The sequence below is a fragment of the Engystomops pustulosus genome, chromosome 5 (genome assembly GCF_040894005.1).
Source record: "Engystomops pustulosus chromosome 5, aEngPut4.maternal, whole genome shotgun sequence".
NCBI classification, from domain to species: Eukaryota; Metazoa; Chordata; class Amphibia; order Anura; family Leptodactylidae; genus Engystomops; species Engystomops pustulosus.
This window is the reverse complement of record NC_092415.1, coordinates 4380738-4404649: the sequence shown is the minus strand read 5'-3', so window position 1 is coordinate 4404649 and position 23912 is coordinate 4380738. Positions and strand designations below refer to the sequence as shown.

At 49.2% G+C, this 23912-nt stretch overlaps 1 protein-coding gene across 2 annotated transcripts in view; it reads right to left on the bottom strand.

Moving 5' to 3' along the window:
- Positions 1–407: 407 nt before the first annotated feature.
- The window catches only part of LOC140132374 (cytochrome P450 2C8-like), a 64249-nt gene continuing 40744 nt past the window's right edge, over positions 408–23912 (bottom strand). For both annotated transcript variants that reach the window (XM_072151061.1, XM_072151062.1), the window contains exons 5-10: positions 14987–15147; positions 12210–12383; positions 5084–5225; positions 1749–1936; positions 1114–1255; positions 408–1021 (exon numbers count right to left, since the gene is read on the bottom strand). In XM_072151061.1, coding sequence (XP_072007162.1) covers positions 822–1021; positions 1114–1255; positions 1749–1936; positions 5084–5225; positions 12210–12383; positions 14987–15147 — 1007 coding nt within the window. In that variant the 3' untranslated portion in view covers positions 408–821. The remainder of the gene's footprint in view (positions 1022–1113; positions 1256–1748; positions 1937–5083; positions 5226–12209; positions 12384–14986; positions 15148–23912) is intronic.

Below are 23912 nucleotides of genomic sequence, written 5' to 3'. Positions count from 1 at the left end.
CTATTGCCCGGGATGATATCTCCGTCTCCTATCGCCCGGGATGATATCTCCGTCTCCTATCACCCGGGATGATATCTCCGTCTCCTATCGCCCCGGGATGCTGTCTGGGTCGGGTTCTCAGGCTCATCAGGTTCGTCGGGCTCCTGGTCTTAGCATCAGAATCACGGCCTCTCCACGCTTCTCAGCCCGGGTTGACACGAGATGGTGAGTTGGTAATTTGCTCAAGCCAGTTTAGGCGAGCGCAGTCCAGCATCGAGACGTGCGTTCTGCGTGCTACGTTATCGTTGAGAACTTTATTGGTTGTGTCAACCAATTGCGTTATTATTTGAACTTTTGTTGTATAGAAATACAATTTTGTCACACAGAATGGCATTTTGTAGTTAAAAAGTCTTATTTTAATCCATCACACACTTTGTTACAAAGCACGACATTTTGTCACACAGATTGGCAGATTATCTAGTAGAAAAATGTTATTTTGTCACAGTGATTATTCTGAATTACAAAATTACAGTTTTAAGGCGTCATTGAAAAACACTAATACAAAAATCATCACGTCAGGACATTAAATTTTGTGTCCACAGAAGTCTATTCTACTGTCATAGAAAGTAGGATAATTTGTGAACCCCAAATTATTTTGAGCTTAGAAAATGGACTATTAGCAAACTGCACCCCACAATACACCCACAACAAAGCGCACGGATCATAAAAACCCCAGGAGCTCATATATTATACACCTTCTATCACTCCCATCATCCCTGACCCCTGGAGTTCTGAAACTGAGGCCTCCGCTCCCTCATCTTGGGGCCTCGCTCCTCTTCCGGTCAGGCTGTAGAGGACCTGGGCCGAGGTTTGGCACAGATCTGGGAGAAAAACATGGCTTGAACCTTGTTCTGCTTCAGCTTCCTGCAGTCCTGACGTTCGGTGCCCGGGGGGAGGGTGAAGGAGAACTTCTGGAGCAGAGCACAGAGGAGCAGGAAGATCTGCATGCGGGCCATGGTCTCTCCAGCACAGACCCTCTTCCCTGGTAGAGAAGGTATAAAGCTGGTTATTACTGTAGTGTAATATATTATTACAGCCCGGTACCTGACCCCTCCCCCATAGTGAGCGACTCACCTGCAGAAAACGCCATGAATGCCGGACGTGGCCGGAACTGACCCTTGTCATCCAGGAAGTGTCCAGGGTTGAAATCTTCTGGGGTCTCCCATTGGGTGGGATCCGACAGTACAGAAGAGATAAATGGGATCACTGTTGTCCCCTACAATGATAAAAGAATCGTAAAGAAGGATCCTAAGTGGCCATCATCTCTGAATGACTCTAAGGGGAGGAGACATGGGGGGGGGGGTCCAATTTTTGTCTATGAAGTGATAAATATTATATTGGAAGAGTCTAAGAGGATCCACCAAATGGGAACGAATCGAACAGAATTGTGACCATCAATGACCTATCAGAGTCTAGGAGGAGACACTACATGGGAACAAGTCAATTGGTGACATCTTTATCCATTTAAAGGGATGACTTGGACTCCTTTTCGGGCTGCTGCAACAAGTTATCTCCTCTGTGTAAATGAAGGATTTAGACTAAAGATCAGAAAGATTTCCAAACAGCCATTACTGAATTGTCCATAGCGTAGGACCCCCAACCCCACAGTGTGTGCTCAACAGCCTTCTCCCCTGATGATGAATGAAGGTGTTATGGACTCCCCAAAACATTGATTGAACAAACTGGTCAGTGCCAGGCAGGTTCTGTACCTTGGGGATGGTATATCCCCGAAACTGAGTGTCCTTGGTCATTGCATGGTAGTGAGCCACCGGTGCCAGGTCCAGGACCCTCTGCATCTCATGGATAACGGCATTGGTGTAAGGCATCTGTGCTCTGTCCATAATCCCAGGAGGCCACTGTGACCCCGTCACCTCATCAATCTCCTGCTGGACTTTCACTGTAATAATGAGAGGAGGTCAACATACATCAACCAGGTGACATCATGGAGAAGGGGTCTACAAGGAGCTGCTCATATCATGGAGAAGGGGTCTACAAGGAGATGCTGACATCATGAATAAGGGGTCTACAGGGGGCTGCTCACATCATGGATAAGGGGTCTACAGGGGGCTGCTCACATCATGGAGAAGGGGTCTACAAGGGGCTGCTCACATCATGCAGAAGGGGTCTACAAGGGGCTGCTCACATCATGGAGAAGAGGTCTACAAGGAGCTGCTCACATCATGGAGAAGGGGTCTACAAGGAGCTGCTTACATCATGCAGAAGAGGTCTACAAGGAGATGCTGACATCATGAATAAGGGGTCTACAGGGGGCTGCTCACATCATGGATAAGGGGTCTACAAGGGGCTGCTCACATCATAGAGAAGGGGTCTACAAGTGGCTGCTCACATCATGGAGAAGGGGTCTACAGGGGGCTGCTCACATCATGGATAAGGGGTCTACAAGGGGCTGCTCACATCATGGAGATGGGGTCTACAAGGGGCTGCTCACATCATGGAGAAGAGGTCTACAAGGGGCTGCTCACATCATGGAGAAGGGGTCTACAAGGAGCTGCTCACATCATGGAGAAGGGGTCTACAAGGAGCTGCTCACATCATGGAGAAGGGGTCTACAAGGGGCTGCTCACATCATGCAGAAGGGGTCTACAAGGGGCTGCTCACATCATGGAGAAGAGGTCTACAAGGAGCTGCTCACATCATGGAGAAGGGGTCTACAAGGAGCTGCTCACATCATGCAGAAGGGGTCTACAAGGGGCTGCTCACATCATGGAGAAGGGATCTACAAGGGGCTGCTCACATCATGGAGAAGGGGTCTACAGGGGGCTGCTCACATCATGGAGAAGGGATCTACAAGGAACTGCTCACATCATGCAGAAGGGGTCTACAAGGGGCTGCTCACATCATGGAGAAGGGGTCTACAAGGAGATGCTGACATCATGAATAAGGGGTCTACAGGGGGCTGCTCACATCATGGAGAAGGGGTCTACAGGGGGCTGCTCACATCATGGAGAAAGGGTCTACAAGGGGCTTCTCATATCATGGAGAAGGGGTCTACAAGGGGCTTCTCATATCATGGAGAAGGGGTCTACAGGGGGCTGCTCACATCATGGAGAAGGGATCTACAGGGGGCTGCTCATATCATGGAGAGGGGAACAACAAGTGGCTGCTCACATCATGGAGAAGGGGTCTACGAGGGGCTTCTTTCCATGTGGAGAAGAGGTCTAATCATATCAAGGAGAAGAGGTCTACAAGGAACTGCTCACATCATGGAGAAGGGGTCTACAAGGAGCTACTCACATCATGGAGAAGAGGTCTACAAGGAGCTGCTCACATCATGGTGAAGGGGTCTACAAGGAGCTACTCACATCATGGAGAAGGGGTCTACAAGTGGCTGCTCACATCATGGAGAAGGGGTCTACAAGGAGCTGCTCACATCATGGAGAAGAGGTCTACAAGGAGCTGCTCACATCATGGTGAAGGGGTCTACAAGAAACTGCTCACATCATGGAGAAGGGGTCTACAAGGAGCTGCTCACATCATGGAGAAGAGGTCTACAGGGATCTGCTCACATCATGGAGAGAAGGGTCTACAAGGAGCTGCTCACATCATGGATAAGGGGTCTACAAGGAGCTACTCACATCATGGATAAGGGGTCTACAAGGAGCTACTCACATCATGGAGAAGGGGTCTACAAGGAGCTGCTCACATCATGGAGAAGGGGTCTACAAGGAACTGCTCACATTATGGAGAAGGGGTCTACAAGGAGCTGCTCACATCATGGAGAAGGGGTCTACAAGGGGCTACTCACATCATGGAGAAGGGATCTACAAGGGTCTTCTCATATAATGTAGCGGGGTCTACAAGGGGTCTACACCGGACTGCTCACATCACGGAGAGGGGTCCACAAGAGTCTGCTTACATCATGAAGAAGGGGTCTACATGGTGCTGCTCACGGTAGTACCGTAGAACTGTTGGCCATTGCAGCCCTGGGGTCAGAGGTGCGGTAAGTTTTAAAAGTTGATATTGTCTGTGCGCAGAGACTCATCTACAGCAGCCAGGAGCTCGTGTATCAGTCACTTCATCATTTACAACCATATTGCATATTTATTCTCACATTATGACACTGGGTTACACTGCAGAATCTTCACTGCAGATCCCATTGTACAGCATTGAGTCTGAAGGTCCCAATTACACAGCACAAACCTGATGAGGTCAATGAGTGGGGGAAGTCAAGTGATTAAGGAAGGAAAATGTGATGTCACTGTAAGGGGGTGGGGTTATGTGGAGCGGGCTCATGATGTCAGAGTGAGAACTAGTAACATCACCAGGAGGGTGAGAATAGTTTAAGAGGGGGTGGTATCATTGTTACAGACAAGGTGGTGAGGCCCTTATGCTGAGCTTGACTGGTGACATCATAGTGATGTCAAGATTGTCTTGTCTGGTGATGTCATAGTGAGGTCAGGATTGTCTTGTCTGGAGATGTCATAGTGATGTCAGGATTGTCTTGTCTGGTGATGTCATAGTGAGGTCAGGATTGTCTTGTCTGGTGATGTCATAGTGAGGTCAGGATTGTCTTGTGTGGTGATGTCATAGTGAGGTCAGGATTGTCTTGTCTTGTGATGTCATAGTGATGTCAGGATTGTCTTGTCTGGTGAGGTCATAGTGAGGTCAGGATTGTCTTGTCTGGTGATGTCATAATGAGGTCAGGATTGTCTTGTCTGATGATGTCAAAGTGAGGTCAGGATTGTCTTGTCTGGTGATGTCATAATGAGGTCAGGATTGTCTTGTCTGGTGATGTCACAGGTCAGGATTTTCTTGTCTGGTGATGTCATAATGAGGTCAGGATTGTCTTGTCTGGTGATGTCATAGTGAGGTCAGGATTGTCTTGTCTGGTGATGTCACAGGTCAGGATTTTCTTGTCTGGTGATGTCATAGTGAGGTCATAATGAGGTCAGGATTGTCTTGTTGTGTGATGTCTTAGTGAGGTCAGGATCGTCTTGTCTGGTGATGTCATAGTGAGGTCAGGATTGTCTTGTCTGGTGATGTCACAGGTACATATCTTCTTATATATTACACACTTCCTTACCCTGCACATCGGGGTAATTGCTGATTAAATTCAGGGCAAAATTCAGAGTGGTGCTGGTGGTCTGAGTCCCAGTAGCGAGGAGGGTGATGATGGACATTATGAGGCTGATCTCTCTGAAATCACTGCCCGAGTGCGATTCCTCCTGGGAAAGGAGATTTATATAATGAGATTCTACATGACACAAGGTAACAACAACCCCCAATATCCACATATCTACATTAAGTGTGATCTAGGTCACTCCCCTATCTATGTGTGATGCCCCCTCACCCTTGGTACATCCTGATACGTCAAGATAACCAGGATGTGACACATTATTGTATCCTGTCCCTTTGCCAGGTTATATACAATAAAAACAGTTCTGACTCCTATCCCACATAATAAACAGGAGGAGAATTCCTACTGGGACAGTGTGGTGAAGGGAAAGCCAAGGGGATGGTAGAGGGGAGGCTTGTGATGTTAGCGGCAGCCAGGGATCACACATGGAGGCAGAGGTTATGAACATCAAAATGACAAATGTCTCCAAAACAGCAACAATAACAGGCTGAGGTATCTGGTGGTTGGATGCAGTCTGGTTTAGGATCCAGCCCAGTGGCTTAGGGCTGTAGAAGGAGTTTGGCTGTTGTTGGATCAGTTTATTCAAGCTGTAAGTAGAGGTAGAGCTTGATGGACTTGATGGAGGGGAAGCCCTCTCAGGGGAGAGAGAAGTAGCAGGATACTAGTCTCTGCAGACCTTGTGTTCTGTAGCAAGCCCGGTCTTAGACTGACATGAAGCTCTGGAATAAGATTCATAGAGCCTTCTGGAACTTCTCCCAGAGGAAGTTTTAATAAACTTTCACTCCGGGATGAGTTTGAGGCATCCAACCAGGGGCGTAACTGGGAGAGGCTGGGCCCCATAGCAGACTTCTGCATGGGGGCCCCCTTCCCCTTAAAACTAATATATACATATTTGTATGTAATGCAAATAAACACACACCACACATACACACACCATATACACTCACACTGCACATACACACACACCACATATACACCGCACATACACACACCATATACACTCACACTGCACATACACACACCATAAACACTTACACTGCACATACACACACACCACATATACACCGCACATACACACACCATATACACTCACACTGCACATACACACACACCACATATACACCGCACATACACACACCATACACACTTACACTGCACATACACACACACCACATATACACCGCACATACACACACCATATACAGTTACACTGCACATACACACACACCACATATACACCGCACATACACACACCATATACACTCACACTGCACATACACACACCATATACACTCACACTGCACATACACACACCACATATACACTCACACTGCACATACACACACCATCTGTCAGACTGGCCGTGACATTAGCCCGGTGGTCAGGCAACCTGCCTTTGAGGTGGACAGGCAGGAAAAGTGAGTGGGTGGGCCTGGTCAGTTTTAAATTGCCCCTGTTACTGCTGTGCTGTTGCTGCGCCCCGGCACACCTGTCATCACGGAACATTGTCATCTACGGCATTGAAACATTTTGGTTCTGCCGTCCATCCCGGGCCCCTGTGCAGCGAGGGCCCCGTAGCAGCCATTACGTTTGCTACGGCTGTTGTTACGCCCCTGCATGATGGATCCTACATGTCCCATAACCAGAAGTGAGCGAGCTGGAAGCCCAGAGGTAAATGTGGAAACCTGGGCTGGATTATCGCCTGCTTGTAGCTAAAACCCGGGAGAGGGACAGGAATTAAGACTCCTGCAATACCAGCAATTCCTCTGAGACCTTCAGAAAAGCTGCTGAGTAGATACCTCTGGTTCCTCACATTCATCCTCCCAGTTAGGAACTGGAACCAAGAATTTAGAGACCTCAGAGTCAGGAATCGCGGCAGTCATGGGAATGGAGTTGTCTTCCTGGATCATCAGACGTGATGGCAGCGACCGAGGCTGAAGCCTCTCGGGATGAGGACTCGCTGGAGTGGGGACCACCAAACAAAGCTGCATTAGATCAATCAGGTCAGGGGCTCTGAACACAGAGGAGTCCTGGGAGCGGACACTGGGACAAAAGACACTGATGGGGGTGTAGAGGACCTTAGTCACCTCTTTAGTCAGTTCCTGTGCACTCGGAGGGCTGGGCAGTCTTCTCTTGAAATCATGTAGACTTCAGGGGAGAGACTGTCCCTTACTATTTATGGCTCATGCTCCCAACGCCCATCTACTTTACTTGTGGGATGATCGTCCCGAAGCCACACTTGCTGTTATGGGCAGAGAGATTTTGCATAGTTAGGACGATCAAAGGCTTGTGTTTTGTTTTGTGCCTTTTTGACCCTTTGGTCCACAATATCTCTGCCGTCAGCCAGGCATTGCTGGTGTTCTTGTACCAGTCCATCCAAGGGAGCAGGAGAGGTTGGGAGTCAGGTGCTAAAATGTCCAGATCCATATCACCTGGCAGGTAGCTGTGTCTCCCAAACATCAGATAGTAGGGTGCGTACCCAGTGAGCAGTGAGTGGTGATGGACTATTGGTGAGTGGAGCAGTGAGTGGTGTTGGACTATTGGTGAATGGAGCACAGCATAGATGTGACCTGATTGATTCGGCTCCAACTTTATGTGCTGGCTCACAACACCCGTTGGTTAAGTGACTTTCCTTGAGAGATGGCACAGCACGGTTACTCTCGGCACCAGGTTTCAAAGTCCTTTTCCATATTCGCGAAGTAGGACTCTTCTTGCCAGGGAAAAGCAGCTCTTCAAAGGGCGAGGAATGGACACGCAGTGAGTCTTGTCGAATAGGAGGCGGGCATCTCAACATCTTCTGACTGGACATCAGAGGAGGGTCCAGTTTCCTGGGCAGGAAGATTGGATAGGGCATCTGCATTTTCATTGGCTTTGCAGGACTGGTCCTTGATGTTGAAGTTGGTGAGACAGGAGGCCCACAACTGCTCAAGTGCTCCCACCCGAGTGGTATTCAAGTGAGACAACGGGATGTTATCTGTGAAAGCTATATAGGAGGAAGCAGCCAGATAATCTTTCATTTTTTTCAGTCACTGCCCAGACTAACGCCAAGAACTTCAACTTGAACAAGCTGTAGTTTCGGTCGTTCTGTTCTGGCTCTTGCAAAGAATGGCTGGAGTAAGCGATAACTCTGGATACAGTCTTGCTGTTCGTAGCGATGACGTGTAAGTAGTCCTTAGGAGGCTGTAACAGTGGTGCTCCTCTTCAGGATTTCTCCAAGGTTAAGCTGCTTGGTGGTATCGACAAAGGTCGGTAAGGTCACTTCATTAATGGGGACATGAACCATGGGGCGAATGCCCAAGAACATCCAGGTAGAGTCTCTGAGACTTCAGGCTCTTCATATCCAAATAAGCTACAAAACCTTCATTGTGGTCTCTGTTCTCTCTGGCTCCAGGTGTTTAGGGATTTTGCTTTACTTTAACTGACATTTGTGGGGTTTTTTCTAGAACCCTGTTAATAAATTGTTTCTGCAGGATTCAGTCTGGATTCTCAGCCTCTTTAGTGTTTAAGAAAGGTCAAAGTCTCTGAGAGATTCTGGGGACTTCAGTCTCTTCTTAAGGAACGGCTGCTTTAGTTTAGAGGCATAACACTAGTAAGGTCTGTACTACAGATATTAACCAAACCTTTTCGTAAATTGTAATAGTCCCATAGAGAAAGACACAAAAAAAAGTCCATAACACTGAAAAAATGTCACCTTATGGTGTAAGGCCTTACACTAGAAAAAACAATAAAAATGTTAAATAAAAAACTCAAAACCGTAACATTATTATTATTACATTTTATTTATAGCTCCCAACTGTCCCGGATTCTGTGGGACAGTCATGGTTTTTGGGTACTGCCGTCCTGGGTAGTTTGAAGAATGTCCCGAAATGCTTCTCACTACCCCGCTGCTGCTGCCTCCACACGTTTCTGGTATCCTCTATATCAGAGATGTTTGGAGGCAGCTGCTCTCCTGGCTGGCCCTGCCCCACTCCTCCGTCATCTGGGACTGGAGAAGAGAGGAGAAAGCAGGACTGCATGGGTGTGATGGAAAGGTGAGTAGCAAAGTTTTTTTTTCTTTTTTGTTTAATACCCAGGAGGCCACTATATGAGGGGATATGGAGGAGGGGAGGCCACAGGAAGAGGCTGGAGGATAGGAGGCTACATGAAGAGGAGGCTGAAGGACAGGAGGACACAGGAAGTCGAGGCTTGAGAACAAGGGGCCACAGATAGAGGAGAGAAGACTACTGAAAGAAGAAGCTGCAGGACAGGAAGCCACAGGTAGAGGAGGATAGAGGACAGGAGGCTACAGGTAGAGGAGGCTGGAGGACAGGAGGCTACAGGTAGAGGAGGCTGGAGGACAGGAGGCTACAGGTAGAGGAGGCTGGAGGACAGGAGGCTACAGGTAGAGGAGGCTGGAGGACAGGAGGCCACTGGTAGAAGAGGATGTAGGACAGGAGGTCACAGGTAGAGTAGGCTGGAGGATACTAGGCTACAAGAAGAGACTGGAAGACAGGGGGCTACAGATGGAGGAGGATGGAGGACTGGAGGCTACAGTACGGGGATGATGGAGAACAAGAGACCAGAGGAAGAGAAGACTGGAGGACAGGAGGCTGAAGGACAGGAGGCTACAGAAGGAGGCTGGAGGACAGGAGGCCACAGGTAGAGGAAGCTGGATGGAGGACAGGAGGCCACAATATAAGGAGTATAAGGAACAGGGGGGTTGGGTTAGGAGTACAGATAGTATTATGTGTAAGTTTGGGGAGATAAATACAAGTCGAAAAAGGTGGTATTATATGGCTCCCTAGGGGGTTATACCATGTGGGTGCCATTAAGGTTGATATCATACTGTGCTTGGGGTGGGGGGCAATGGGTGTGTTTTAGAAAAAAGGGGCAGGGAGGTATTTTTTTATAGATTTTACATTTTTACTGATTTAGGCCGTATGTGTGCTCACTGTACCATTCCGTAGCTGCAAGAAGATAGAGCATGCGTCATCTCCAGCCATATTTACGGCCTTTGGCTCTATTTTCAATGGAGAGAGGAGGGCTCCTCTCCAGCGCGGCTCACGTATGCCCGCTCGGCTAAGCCTTTGTTAATTTTTAATTTTACATTTTTATTGCTATTGTTGGTGTAAAGGCCCTACACCTGAAGATACATAAACTTTACATTACATTTTTGGGACTATTAAAATTTTCTAAAAGGATTGGTTTCTATCAATAGCATAAACCTTACTAGTGCCCACACACCGCAAAATATTCTACATATTCAATTCCTTTTCCTGAGATACTCAGGTTTGTGTTTGATCTTTACCTTGATCTTCATGACGCCCCTATAAAAAAGCTGTTTCACAATCTGCACGGGGCCAGGACTTGACTTCACGGAGAGCGGATCCTTGCAGTTGTTCAAGTAGGATCTCCAGCTTTGACTCCTCTGTCACAGGGTGAAGGTGGCCTGCCGCACTGGCATTCTCCTCGGAGGTGATTTGCGCCACCTGAGCAAGGGCAGAGCTTAGCGACTGCAGACTGAACTTTCACCAGTGACTATTGGCGGGCTGGAGTTTCTTCCGCTTTCAGTGCCGGAGCAGCGTTCCCACAGGACGGCACAGCAGTGTAACACAGTTCAATAGAAATCCTTGCATACCTTTTGGTATGGGGGGCAGCTGGATTCCCCTGGTACCTGAGTGGCTGGCTGGACTGCGGTCTAGCACGTGACTGGTCATGCATAGATTGGACCAGGTGAACAGGTCTCTTCAACGCTGGGCAGGACCAGCAAGGGGATGCAAGAAGAGGGAGAGGCCACAATAAGGTGCATGGTTTCCCTGGGGGACTCCCATTCTGCGTGTGCTAAAGGGATCCCCAGGAAGATGGTGACGGGGAGGCCTGGGATGTTAGAGGCAGCCAGGGATGGAGACAGGGATGATAAACATCACTCACAGTCTCAACTCACTTTATTCCAAGACTCCAATGTAGCAATGGATAACAGGCTTAGAGACCTAGTGGTTGGATGTTGTCTGGGGAAGCTCACAGCCCAGGACTATTGGCTTAGGAATGGAGAAAGAGGTCGACTGCTTTGGCAAACCTGATGGAGGGGACGTCCTCTCGGGGGAGAAAACAGTAGCTGTTCTGTAGCAAGTCCAGGCTTAGACTGACAGAAAGCTCTGAAAGAAGACGCAAAGAAGTATCTGAAACTTCAGCCAGAGGGAGTATTAATAAACCTCCAGGCATCCAACCAATAGCAGAGCTCGGTGCAGAACATGGTCAACATTTTATTACAATATTAACATTAGAAATAGTAACCCTTTCCCTCAGGCTGATGGATAATATAGCTGGCATACTAACAATCAGTAGTAGATGACATTAAAAGCTAAGGAATAAATAGAGTGTTATAGAACGCTTCCTAAAGAACCACTTAAATTATAGAACAAAGGAGGCTATACTCTACACAAGAGGCTATGGGTCACATAAGGTGTAAAGGTTTGTAATGTCTCCGTCCAGCGGGCCATAACCATTTCAGTGATGAAGCAGAGAGCTGGCAGCTACCTGCACTACCATCTCTGTGACTGCTTTTGCTGTGGGAAGCAGAATGACATCATAGTGATTTCATTATAATCATCATGAGATGACATCATAGATACAGGAGTGCATGGGGCTCTGACTACCTCTCACCTATGATTTTTAGACAGGGGGCAGGGGGCTTTGAGTAGCTCTCATACATGATATACAGGCTGTTGGGCTGTGAATCTGGTCAGTGCCGGCAGTAGCACTGGGCATAACGGGGAGAGTGCCGGGGCTCTGAGCTGCTGGGGGGCCCACATAAGGCTCCACATAAAGAATCAATGTGGGTTGAGGGTGGGGGGGCTGTATCAAATGAATCCATAGTGTGTGAGCGGGCTTATAAGAATAACCATAAATGGGGATAAACTAGGGAGCAGGAGCAGGAGTATTAGTTTATAAATTTTTTAATGCTGCCTGAATTCCCTGAGGCTCTGTCGCACAGGGGCCTACTGAAACCTGGAGCCACCCAGGACTCTGGCAACTTTACAACACATCATATACAAAACATGTAGAAAGTCTTCCTGCTCCTCTATGTCTGTACCTCTTTTATCTTTATCAGGAAGTAGTCAATAAAGTCTCGGGGTGCATTGGGGTTCAGGCTCCTTTTGTGGTTCTCGATGTATATTTTGACAAACTCTATCAAATCATAAGTTTCCTTGAAGATTTTCTCCTTGAGGATCGGGACATTCAGGAGAAGTGGGAAAGTGTTACCGAGCTGCGGGAAGAGAAAGTGGTGAAAGACTCCGAAAATATCATGTATACTGTATGAAGATAATGCCTTGTACCCCAAGTCTCAGCGTGTCCCTGTCCTGTCCCCCAAATGTCAGCGTGTCCCTGCCCTGTCCCCCAAGTGTCAGCGTGTCCCTGTCCTGTCCCCCCAAGTGTCAGCGTGTCCCTGTCCTGTCCCCCCAAGTGTCAGCGTGTCCCTGTCCTGTCCCCCCAAGTGTCAGCGTGTCCCTGTCCTGTCCCCCAAGTGTCAGCGTGTCCCTATCCTGTCCCCCAAGTGTCAGCGTGTCCCTGTCCCCAAGTGTCAGCGTGTCCCTGTCCCCCCAAGTGTCAGCGTGTCCCTGTCCCCCCAAGTGTCAGCGTGTCCTGTCCCCCCAAGTGTCAGCGTGTCCCTGTCCTGCCTCCCAAGTGTCAGCGTGTCCCTGTCCTGTCCCCCCAAGTGTCAGCGTGTCCCTGTCCTGTCCCCCCAAGTGTCAGCGTGTCCCTGTCCTGTCCCCCAAGTGTCAGCGTGTCCCAGTCCTGTCCCCCAAGTGTCAGCGTGTCCCTGTCCTGTCCCCCCAAGTGTCAGCGTGTCCCTGTCCTGTCCCCCAAGTGTCAGCGTGTCCCTGTCCCCCCAAGTGTCAGCGTGTCCTGTCCCCCCAAGTGTCAGCGTGTCCCTGTCCTGTCCCCCAAGTGTCAGCGTGTCCCTGTCCTGTCCCCCAAGTGTCAGCGTGTCCCTGTCCTGTCCCCCCAAGTGTCAGCGTGTCCCTGTCCTGTCCCCCAAGTGTCAGCGTGTCCCTGTCCTGTCCCCCCAAGTGTCAGCGTGTCCTTGTCCCCCAAGTGTCAGCGTGTCCCTGTCCTGTCCCCCAAGTGTCAGCGTGTCCCAGTCCTGTACCCCAAGTGTCAGCATGTCCCTGTCCTGTACCCCAAGTGTCAGCGTGTCCCTGTTCTGTTCCCCAAGTGTCAGCGTGTCCCTGTCCTGTCCCCCAAGTGTCAGCGTGTCCCTGTCCTGTACCCCAAATGTCAGCGTGTCCCTGTCCTGTCCTCCCAAGTGTCAGCGTGTCCCTGTCCTGTCCCCCAAGTGTCAGCGTGTCCCTTTCCTGTCCCCCCAAGTGTCAGCGTGTCCCTGTCCCCCAAGTGTCAGCGTGTCCCTGTCCCCCAAGTGTCAGCGTGTCCCTGTCCTGTCCCCCCAAGTGTCAGCGTGTCCCTGTCCCCCAAGTGTCAGCGTGTCCCTGTCCTGTCCCCCAAGTGTCAGCGTGTCCCTGTCCTGTCCCCCAAGTGTCAGCGTGTCCCTGTCCTGTCCCCCAAGTGTCAGCGTGTCCCTGTCCCCCAAGTGTCAGCGTGTCCCTGTCCTGTCCCCCAAGTGTCAGCGTGTCCTTGTCCCCCAAGTGTCAGCGTGTCCCTGTCCTGTCCCCCAAGTGTCAGCGTGTCCCTGTCCTGTCCCCCAAGTGTCAGCGTGTCCCTGTCCTGTCCCCCCAAGTGTCAGCGTGTCCCTGTCCTGTCCCCCAAGTGTCAGCGTGTCCCTGTCCTGTCCCCCCAAGTGTCAGCGTGTCCTTGTCCCCCAAGTGTCAGCGTGTCCCTGTCCTGTCCCCCAAGTGTCAGCGTGTCCCAGTCCTGTACCCCAAGTGTCAGCATGTCCCTGTCCTGTACCCCAAGTGTCAGCGTGTCCCTGTTCTGTTCCCCAAGTGTCAGCGTGTCCCTGTCCTGTCCCCCAAGTGTCAGCGTGTCCCTGTCCTGTACCCCAAATGTCAGCGTGTCCCTGTCCTGTCCTCCCAAGTGTCAGCGTGTCCCTGTCCTGTCCCCCAAGTGTCAGCGTGTCCCTTTCCTGTCCCCCCAAGTGTCAGCGTGTCCCTGTCCCCCAAGTGTCAGCGTGTCCCTGTCCCCCAAGTGTCAGCGTGTCCCTGTCCTGTCCCCCCAAGTGTCAGCGTGTCCCTGTCCCCCAAGTGTCAGCGTGTCCCTGTCCTGTCCCCCAAGTGTCAGCGTGTCCCTGTCCTGTCCCCCAAGTGTCAGCGTGTCCCTGTCCCCCAAGTGTCAGCGTGTCCCTGTCCTGTCCCCCAAGTGTCCCTGTCCTGTCGCTGCAGCCCACGACCTTTCTTACATGAAAAGTGGCTGGTTGTGCTTATTTCTGTGCAAGGCGGGCCAAACCGTATTGATGTATTTGGCTGTGGCGGGGGGCAGCAGGCCTATTATATTCATGATAAATACCCCCCTATATATGTGTTTGTATGGTGCTTATATACTGTATTTGTTTATATAGTGTCATTATGCTGTACGTACTGTATGTGCGATATATGCTGTATAGACTATATGTATGTGTATGTATGGTGTGTATATACTGTATGTGTGTGTATATGGTGTATAGACTATATGTATGTGTATGTATGGTGCGTATATTATGTATGTGTTTATATGATGTGTATGATATACTGTATGTGTGTATAATTCTCTGTATATCAGTGTATAAATGCATATGTGACTGTATTCATGTAGAAGTGTATGAATGTCTGTGTATGAGTGTAGATCTGTATCTGTGTGTATATAAGTATATATCCCTGCCCTGGATAATGAGATGTTACCCCAGGTGGGGGTCTGCCATTATTAGTGGTCCTGTACCTCGTGTAGGGTGGAGTGTGCACTTCGGACAAACTTTCTCATGGTAATAAGCAGTTCCTGTAACTTTGGGTCGTTGTAGTTGAATCGCTCCCCCAGAAGAGCGCAGCTGGTGATGTTCCCCACTGCGTAGCCCAGGAAATTCACGGGGCTGAATGGTTTTCCTACAATGAGAAAAGTAATTGTTACAAGGAGAGGTGGTGGAGGAGGCCGGAGGTGCAGGGTCCTGGTGACTGGAGGCCAGATAAGAGGTGTAATTCTCTCTGCCACCACTAGTGAGCGCTCAGTGCTAATGACTACATTACAGAGGCTAAAATCTCTATTTTGGACCCCCACCAGCACCAGTGGACCTCAATGACTGATTATTATATGGGTGATGAGGGTGACCACCCGAGGACGGCGCATCAATATTGCCAACCAGAAGTGCAGACCTGCCGAGAGCATCTGATATCTGAATCAGCAGCATTTGTGTCTTACAGACACCACAACTTGAAGAAGAGCCAAATCTCTAGAAAAGGGGTCAGGAACCTTTTTGGCTGAGAGAGCCATGAATGCCACATATTTTAAAATGTTATTGCGTAAGAGCTGTACAATATCCACATGCTCCCAAGTAGATAGGTAGTCCCCGTGTCATGGGTGCCCCTGCGATCTACGTCTCAGATAACAGGCACACCCGTGCCCCTCCCTGTGGTGGTGCCCCTTTCAGAGCTCGCTCCCCTCTCCTGTCCCGGCACTCGCAGATTTAAATGGCCAGTGCGCCGCTGCTTGACGCTACCCAGGTACGCTACCCTATAAAGAGCAGCGGCTCCCAGCATTCCTCGCTGGATCTTAGTGCTTCATGCCTATGAGGAAGCTTTCCACAGTGTTTCCTCCCAAGTGTTGACCTCCTGTTGTGACCCCGGACCTGTTCCTTCGCTGCCAGCCCTGACCTCTTGCTCCATCCCCGACCTCGCGTCATTGCCGCCTGCCTTGACCGGCTGCCTGTTCCTGACCAAGAGACTGCCTTTTGATCGTGTACCTCGACCTTGGCTGCCACCGTGGACAAGTTGCGCCTGTGGAACGACCTGGTGGAACGATGCTGCAGCAAGACCATCCTGCTCTGCGGCGGGCTCTGGTGAAGACCTGGAGCCACTTAGATTCTGGTCCCAGGTGTCTGATTACATCATTGTCCGCGTTGGTCAAGGGGGCTCACAACTCCAAATCCTAACACCCACCACATACCTCCCAGTAGCCCCCAAGTGAATAGGTAGCCACAGCACATGCCCCCCAGTATAAAGGTAGTCACAGCACATGCCTCCCATTATATAGGTAGCCCCAGCACATACTCCAGTAGATAGGTAGCCACAGCACATGCTTCACAGGAGATGGGTAGCCACAGCCCATGCCCCCCAGTAGATAGGTAGCCACAGCACACGCCTCCCAGTTGATTGGTAGTCACAGCACATACTCCCAGTAGATAGGTAGCCCCAGCACATACTCCCAGTAGATAGGTAGCCCCAGCACATACTCCCAGTAGATAGGTAGCCACAGCACATACTCCCAGTAGATAGGTAGCCACAGCCCATGCCCCCAAGTAGATAGGTAGCCACAGCACACGCCCCAAAGTTGATAGGTAGCCACAGCACATACTCCCAGTAGATAAGTAGCCCTAGCACATACTCCCAGTAGATAGGTAGCCACAGCACATACTCCCAGTAGATAAGTAGCCCTAGCACATACTCCCAGTAGATAGGTAGCCACAGCACATACTCCCAGTAGATAAGTAGCCCTAGCACATACTCCCAGTAGATAGGTAGCCAGGGCACATGCCCCCAGTAGATAGGTAGCCACAGCACATACTCCCAGTAGATAGGTAGCCACAGCACATACTCCCAGTAGATAGGTAGCCACAGCCAGCTCCTCAACACTCCCACGCTATTCTCTTTAAGCCAGGCTTAGATAGTGGTGGCGATGGCGCCAGGGTCACACAAAGGACGTAGGCAGTGGTATCATTGCTGCCTGTGTCCAGTGATCAGTCTAAGGCTGCATTCACACTACCGCAAGGGGGACGTATATACGGCCTAAGGCTGGATTCACACGACCGGTGCCCGCCGTACCGTAGCACGGCGGGCACACGGCAGCGTGCGGGGAGAGGAGGAGGGGGTTAGCGCTGCTCACCCCCGCCCCTCTCCATAGGGATATATGGCGCACTGCGCCGTATGCCCTGAAAAAATAGGACATGTCCTATTTTTTCACGGGGCATGGAGCAGTACGGTGCCACACGTGTACAGGCAGTCCCCGGGTTACATACAAGATAGGGTCTGGAGGTTTGTTCTTAAGTTGAATTTCTATGTAAGTCGAAACTGTATATTTTATAATGGAAGTTCTAGACAATTTTTTTTCTTTTGCCCCAGTGACAATTGGAGTTTCAAAATTTTTGGTGTAATTGGACCAAGAATTATCAATAAATCTTCATTACAGACTCCTTACAGCTGATCATTGCAGTCTGAGACTATAGTAAAGCATCCAGAGAGCTTCACCAGAGGTCACATGGGGCAGAGGGGTCCGTCTGTAACTATGGGTTGTCTGTAAGTCGGGTGTCCTTAAGTAGGGGACCGCCTGTATATACGTCCCCCTTGCGGTAGTGTGAATGCAGCCTTAGACACACAGCAGCCATCACTATTTATTAAAGATCTGTCCGAGAGCCAGATGCAGCCAACAAAAGAGTCATATCTGGCTCCCGAGCCACAGGTTCCCTACCCCTGCTCTACAGGGTAAGGCTTTTTTGCTTTCTTCTATTTCTGCCCAGGGGGCGCTATACTTGTGGCTAATACTTCATACTTGTCAGACTCCAGGGAGAGTGGACCAACTGCGCCACCGTGGACGATGACGTAAGCCGACACCTGGGACCGGAGTCTTAGTGGCACCCGGTTTTCACCAGAACTTGCCCCAAAGTGGGTTGGACTTGCTGCGGTGCTGTACCATCAGGTCCTTCCACAGGTGCTACTTTGTCCGCAGTGGCAGCCAAGGCGAGGTACAGAATCGTCAGACAAACTCGTGATCGGGGACAGGCAGGAGGTCGAGACAGACAAAGCAGGAGGTCAGCGCAGGCGGAACAGGATCAGAGTCAAATGTAGAACATGGGTCACAACGGGAAATCCAAACACTAGCGCAAGGCAGGGACAAAAGCTTCCTCAATGGCATGACCACGAAGATCCGGCAGGGTGTGCAGGGAGAGGCAGGGCAGAGGCAGAGTCTGGGTAAGGTCAGCGGCAATTGACGCCGCGCTGGCCCTTTAAATCTTCTGAAGCCGGCATGCGCGCGCCCTAGGAAACCCCTGAGGATGCAACTAACGTAGCAAATCATGTCTGGGGGGGGGGGCGTTAGTGAGCCGCGGCTCCGCACAGTGACACAGGCGTCGTGACGTCATGACGCCTGTGTCACTGATTAGAACGGAGCGACGCAGCAGCCGGAAAGGCGCTGCGTCGCTCCGCATATAAATCGCGCCTGTGTCTTAAAGAGACAGGCGCGATTTATTTAGCTGGTGGGCGATTCGGGCGTTAATGGACGCCCGAATCGCCCACTTTACAGCAGCGAATTTCGCCGCCCTGTACAGGGACCCGCAATCTGCCGCCTGAGGCGAGATTTTCATCTCGCCTCATGGCAGATGCGGCCCTGTTCGTTACAACACTGTATACCACACAGCAAAGTGCTCATAATAGACCACGTATTATTAACTATTATATGAAAAATTGTCCACACAATATATGGAAAAAGTCCTTTGTTTTAAAGGTTAATAATAAAAGTGACGTTTTAAGTTGACCAATGGGTCTCAGTGAGGTCAGGTTGAACTTTTTTGTAAAAAAGTCTCGGAGACGTGCGCACAGCTAAGGACCCGGAAGCCGGAGCGGGGACGGGTGAGTAGCTGTGACGCAGAGTGGGGGCACACAGAGGCGCAGGGGTGACCCAAGACATCGGGCACAGGACCACCAGGGACAATACCTGAGTGCATATATTATTAGGGATTTGCCCAAGAAATACAATAATCAAATTTAACCCCCTAGAGATGTTACAAAATAAAGATAATTTTTAACCCCTTAGTTTACAATGTTACTCAGTATTATTGATGGTTTAGCTCCTATCACTCAGTGATGGGCAGTGTTAGATCCCAGAGTGTGAGTGGGGACTCTCTGAGCAGACACTTCATGATTCCTTTGAGCGATGAGATGCTGTGTGCTGACAATGTCCTTAGATAATCAGGTTTATCTACATTTTCATTTATCTTCTGAACATTGTACTAGTATCTGACACATAGAAAGAGATGACACATGACATTCTCAGCTGGCATAACATACACGGCTCTGCTATATCTCACTGTGTGGGGACACAGTGTGGTCAGTTGTGGTGTGAGGGGTGTATATGATATATGTGGGGGCACAGTGTAGTCAGTTGTGGTGTGAGGGGTATATATGATATATGTGGGGGCACAGTGTGGTCAGTTGTGGTGTGAGGGGTATATATGATATATGTGGGGGCACAGTGTGGTCAGTTGTGGTGTGAGGGGTATATATGATATATGTGGGGGTACAGTGTGGTCAGTTGTGGTGTGAGGGGTATATATGATATATGTGGGGGCACAGTGGGGACAGTTGTGGTGTGAGGGGTATATATGATTTATGTGGGGGCACAGTGGGGACAGTTGTGGTGTGAGGGGTATATATGATTTATGTGGGGGCACAGTGTGGTCAGTTGTGGTGTGAGGGGTATATATGATATATGTGGGGGCACAGTGTGGTCAGTTGTGGTGTGAGGGGTATATATGATATATGTGGGGGTACAGTGTGGTCAGTTGTGGTGTGAGGGGAATATATGATCTATGTGGAGGCACAGTGTGATCAGTTGTGGTGTGAGGGGTATATATGATATATGTGGGGGCACAGTGGGGACAGTTGTGGTGTGAGGGGTATATATAATATATGTGGGGGCACAGTGTGGTCAGTTGTGGTGTTAGGGGAATATATGATCTATGTGGAGGCACAGTGTGATCAGTTGTGGTGTGAGGGGTATATATGATATATGTGGGGGCACAGTGGGGACAGTTGTGGTGTGAGGGGTATATATGATATATGTGAGGGCACAGTGTGGTCAGTTGTGGTGTTAGGGGAATATATGATCTATGTGGAGGCACAGTGTGATCAGTTGTGGTGTGAGGGGTATATATGATATATGTGGGGGCAGAGTGTGGTCAGTTGTGGTGTGAGGGGTATATATGATATATGTGGGGGCACAGTGTGGTCAGTTGTGGTGTGAGGGGTATGTATGATATATGTGGGGGCACAGTGTGGTCAGTTGTGGTGTGAGGGGTATATATGATATATGTGGGGGCACAGTGTGGTCAGTTGTGGTGTGAGGGGTATATATGATATATGTGGGGGCACAGTGTGGTCAGTTGTGGTGTGAGGGGTATATATGATATATGTGGGGGCACAGTGTGGTCAGTTGTGGTGTGAGGAGTATATATGATATATGTGGGGGCACAGTGTGGTCAGTTGTGGTGTGAGGGGTATATATGATATATGTGGGGGCACAGTGTGGTCAGTTGTGGTGTGAGGGGTATATATGATATATGTGGGGGTACAGTGTGGTCAGTCGTGGTGTGAGGAGTATATATGATATATGTGGGGGCACAGTGTGGTCAGTTGTGGTGTGAGGGGTATATATGATATATGTGTGGGCACAGTGTGGTCAGTTGTGGTGTGAGGGGTATATATGATATATGTGGGGACACAGTGTAGTCAGTTGTGGTGTGAGGGGTATATATGATATATGTGGGGGCACAGTGTGGTCAGTTGTGGTGTGAGGGATATATATGATATATGTGGGGACACAGTGTAGTCAGTTGTGGTGTGAGGGGTATATATGATATATGTGTGGGCACAGTGTGGTCAGTTGTGGTGTGAGGAGTATATATGATATATGTGGGGACACAGTGTGGTCAGTTGTGGTGTGAGGGGTATATACGATATATGTGGGGGTACAGTGTGGTCAGTTGTGGAGTGAGGGGTATATATGATATATGTGGGGGCACAGTGTGGTCAGTTGTGGTGTGAGGTGTATATATAATATATGTGGGGGCACAGTGTGGTCAGTTGTGGTGTGAGGGGTATATACGATATATGTGGGGGTACAGTGTGATCAGTTGTGGAGAAAGGGGTAAATATGATGTATGTGGGGGCACAGTGTGGTCAGTTGTGGTGTGAGGGGTATGTATGATATATGTGGGGGCACAGTGTGCTCAGTTGTGGTGTGAGGGGTATGTATGATATATGTGGGGGCACAGTGTGCTCAGTTGTGGTGTGAGGGGTATATATGATATATATGGGGGCACAGTGTGGTCAGTTGTGGTGTGAGGAGTATATATGAAATATGTGGGGAAACAGTGTCGCCACGTGTGGTGTGAGGGGTATATATGATATATGTGGGGACACAGTGTGGTCAGTTGTGGTGTGAGGGGTATATATGATATATGTGGGGGTACAGTGTGGTCAGTTGTGGTGTGAGGGGTATATATGATATATGTGGGGGTACAGTGTGGTCAGTTGTTGTGTGAGGGATATATATGATATTTGCGGGGACACAGTGTGGTCAGTTGTGGTGTGAGGGGTATATATGATATATGTGGGTGTACAGTGTGGTCAGTTGTGGAGTGAGGGGTATATATTATAGATGTGGGGGCACAGTGTTGTCAGTTGTGGTGTGAGGGGTATATATGATATATGTAGGGGTACAGTGTGGTTAGTTGTGTTGTGAGGGATATATATGATATATGTGAGGGTACAGTGTGGTCAGTTGTGGTGTGAGGGGTATGTATTATATATTTGGGGGTACAGTGTGGTCAGTTGTGGTGTGAGGGGTATATATGATATATGTGGGGGCACAGTGTGGTCAGTTGTGGTGTGAGGGATATATATGATATATGTGAGGGTACAGTGTGGTCAGTTGGGGTGTGAGGGGTATGTATTATATATTTGGGGGTACAGTGTGGTCAGTTGTGGTGTGAGGGGTAAATATGATATATGTGGGGGCACAGTGTGGTCAGTTGTGGTGTGAGGGTTATATATGATATATCTGGGGTACAGTGTAGTCAGTTGTGGTGTGAGGGGTATATATGATATATGTGGGGGCACAGTGTGGTCAGTTGTGGTGTGATAGGTATATATGATATATGTGGGTGCACAGTGTGGTCAGTTGTGGTGTGAGGGATATATATGATATATGTGAGGGTACAGTGTGGTCAGTTGGGGTGTGAGGGGTATGTATTATATATTTGGGGGTACAGTGTGGTCAGTTGTGGTGTGAGGGGTATATATGATATATGTGGGGGTACAGTGTGGTCAGTTGTTGTGTGAGGGATATATATGATATTTGCAGGGACACAGTGTGGTCAGTTGTGGTGTTAGGGGTATATATGATATATGTGGGTGTACAGTGTGGTCAGTTGTGGAGTGAGGGGTATATATTATAGATGTGGGGGCACAGTGTTGTCAGTTGTGGTGTGAGGGGTATATATTATAGATGTGGGGAAACAGTTTGGTCAGTTGTGGTGTGAGGGGTATATAATATATGTGGGGGCACAGTGAGGTCAGTTGTGGTGTGAGGAGTATATATAATATATGTAGGGGTACAGTGTGGTTAGTTGTGGTGTGAGGGATATATATGATATATGTGAGGGTACAGTGTGGTCAGTTGTGGTGTGAGGGGTATGTATTATATATTTGGGGGTAGAGTGTGGTCAGTTGTGGTGTGAGTGGTATATATGATATATGTGGGGGCACAGTGTGGTCAGTTGTGGTGTGAGGGATATATATGATATATGTGAGGGTACAGTGTGGTCAGTTGGGGTGTGAGGGGTATGTATTATATATTTGGGGGTACAGTGTGGTCAGTTGTGGTGTGAGGGGTAAATATGATATATGTGGGGGCACAGTGTGGTCAGTTGTGGTGTGAGGGTTATATATGATATATCTGGGGTACAGTGTAGTCAGTTGTGGTGTGAGGGGTATATATGATATATGTGGGGGCACAGTGTGGTCAGTTGTGGTGTGATAGGTATATATGATATATGTGGGGGCACAGTGTGGTCAGTTGTGGTGTGAGAGATATATATGATATATGTGAGGGTACAGTGTGGTCAGTTGGGGTGTGAGGGGTATGTATTATATATTTGGGGGTACAGTGTGGTCAGTTGTGGTGTGAGGGGTATATATGATATATGTGGGGGCACAGTGTGGTCAGTTGTGGTGTGAGGGGTATATATGATATATCTGGGGTACAGTGTAGTCAGTTGTGGTGTGAGGGGTATATATGATATATGTGGGGGCACAGTGTGGTCAGTTGTAGTGTGACAGGTACATATGATATTTGTGGGGTGTACAGTGTGGTCAGTTGTGGTGTGAGGGGTATATATGATATGTGTGGGGGTACATTATGGACAGTTGTGGTGTGAGAAGTATATATGATATATGTGAGGGGCACAGTATGGTTACTTGTAGTGTGAGGGCTATATATGATATATGTGGGGGCACAATGTGGTCAGTTGTGGTGTGAGGGGTATATATGATATATGTTGGGGGCACAGTGTGGTCAGTTGTGGTGTGAGGGGTATTTATGATATATGTGCGGGCACAGTGTGGTCAGTTGTGGTGTGAGAGGTATATATGATATATGTGGGGGCACAGTGTGGTCAGTTGTGATGTGAGGGGTATATATGATATATGTGGGGGCACAGTGTGGTCAGTTTTGGTGTGAGGGGTATATATGATATATGTGGGGGCACAGTGTTGTCACTTGTGGTGTGAGGGGTACATGTGTTATAAGGGGGGCACAGTGTGGTCAGTTGTGGTGTGAGGGGTATATATGATATATGTGGGGGCACAGTGTGGTCAGTTGT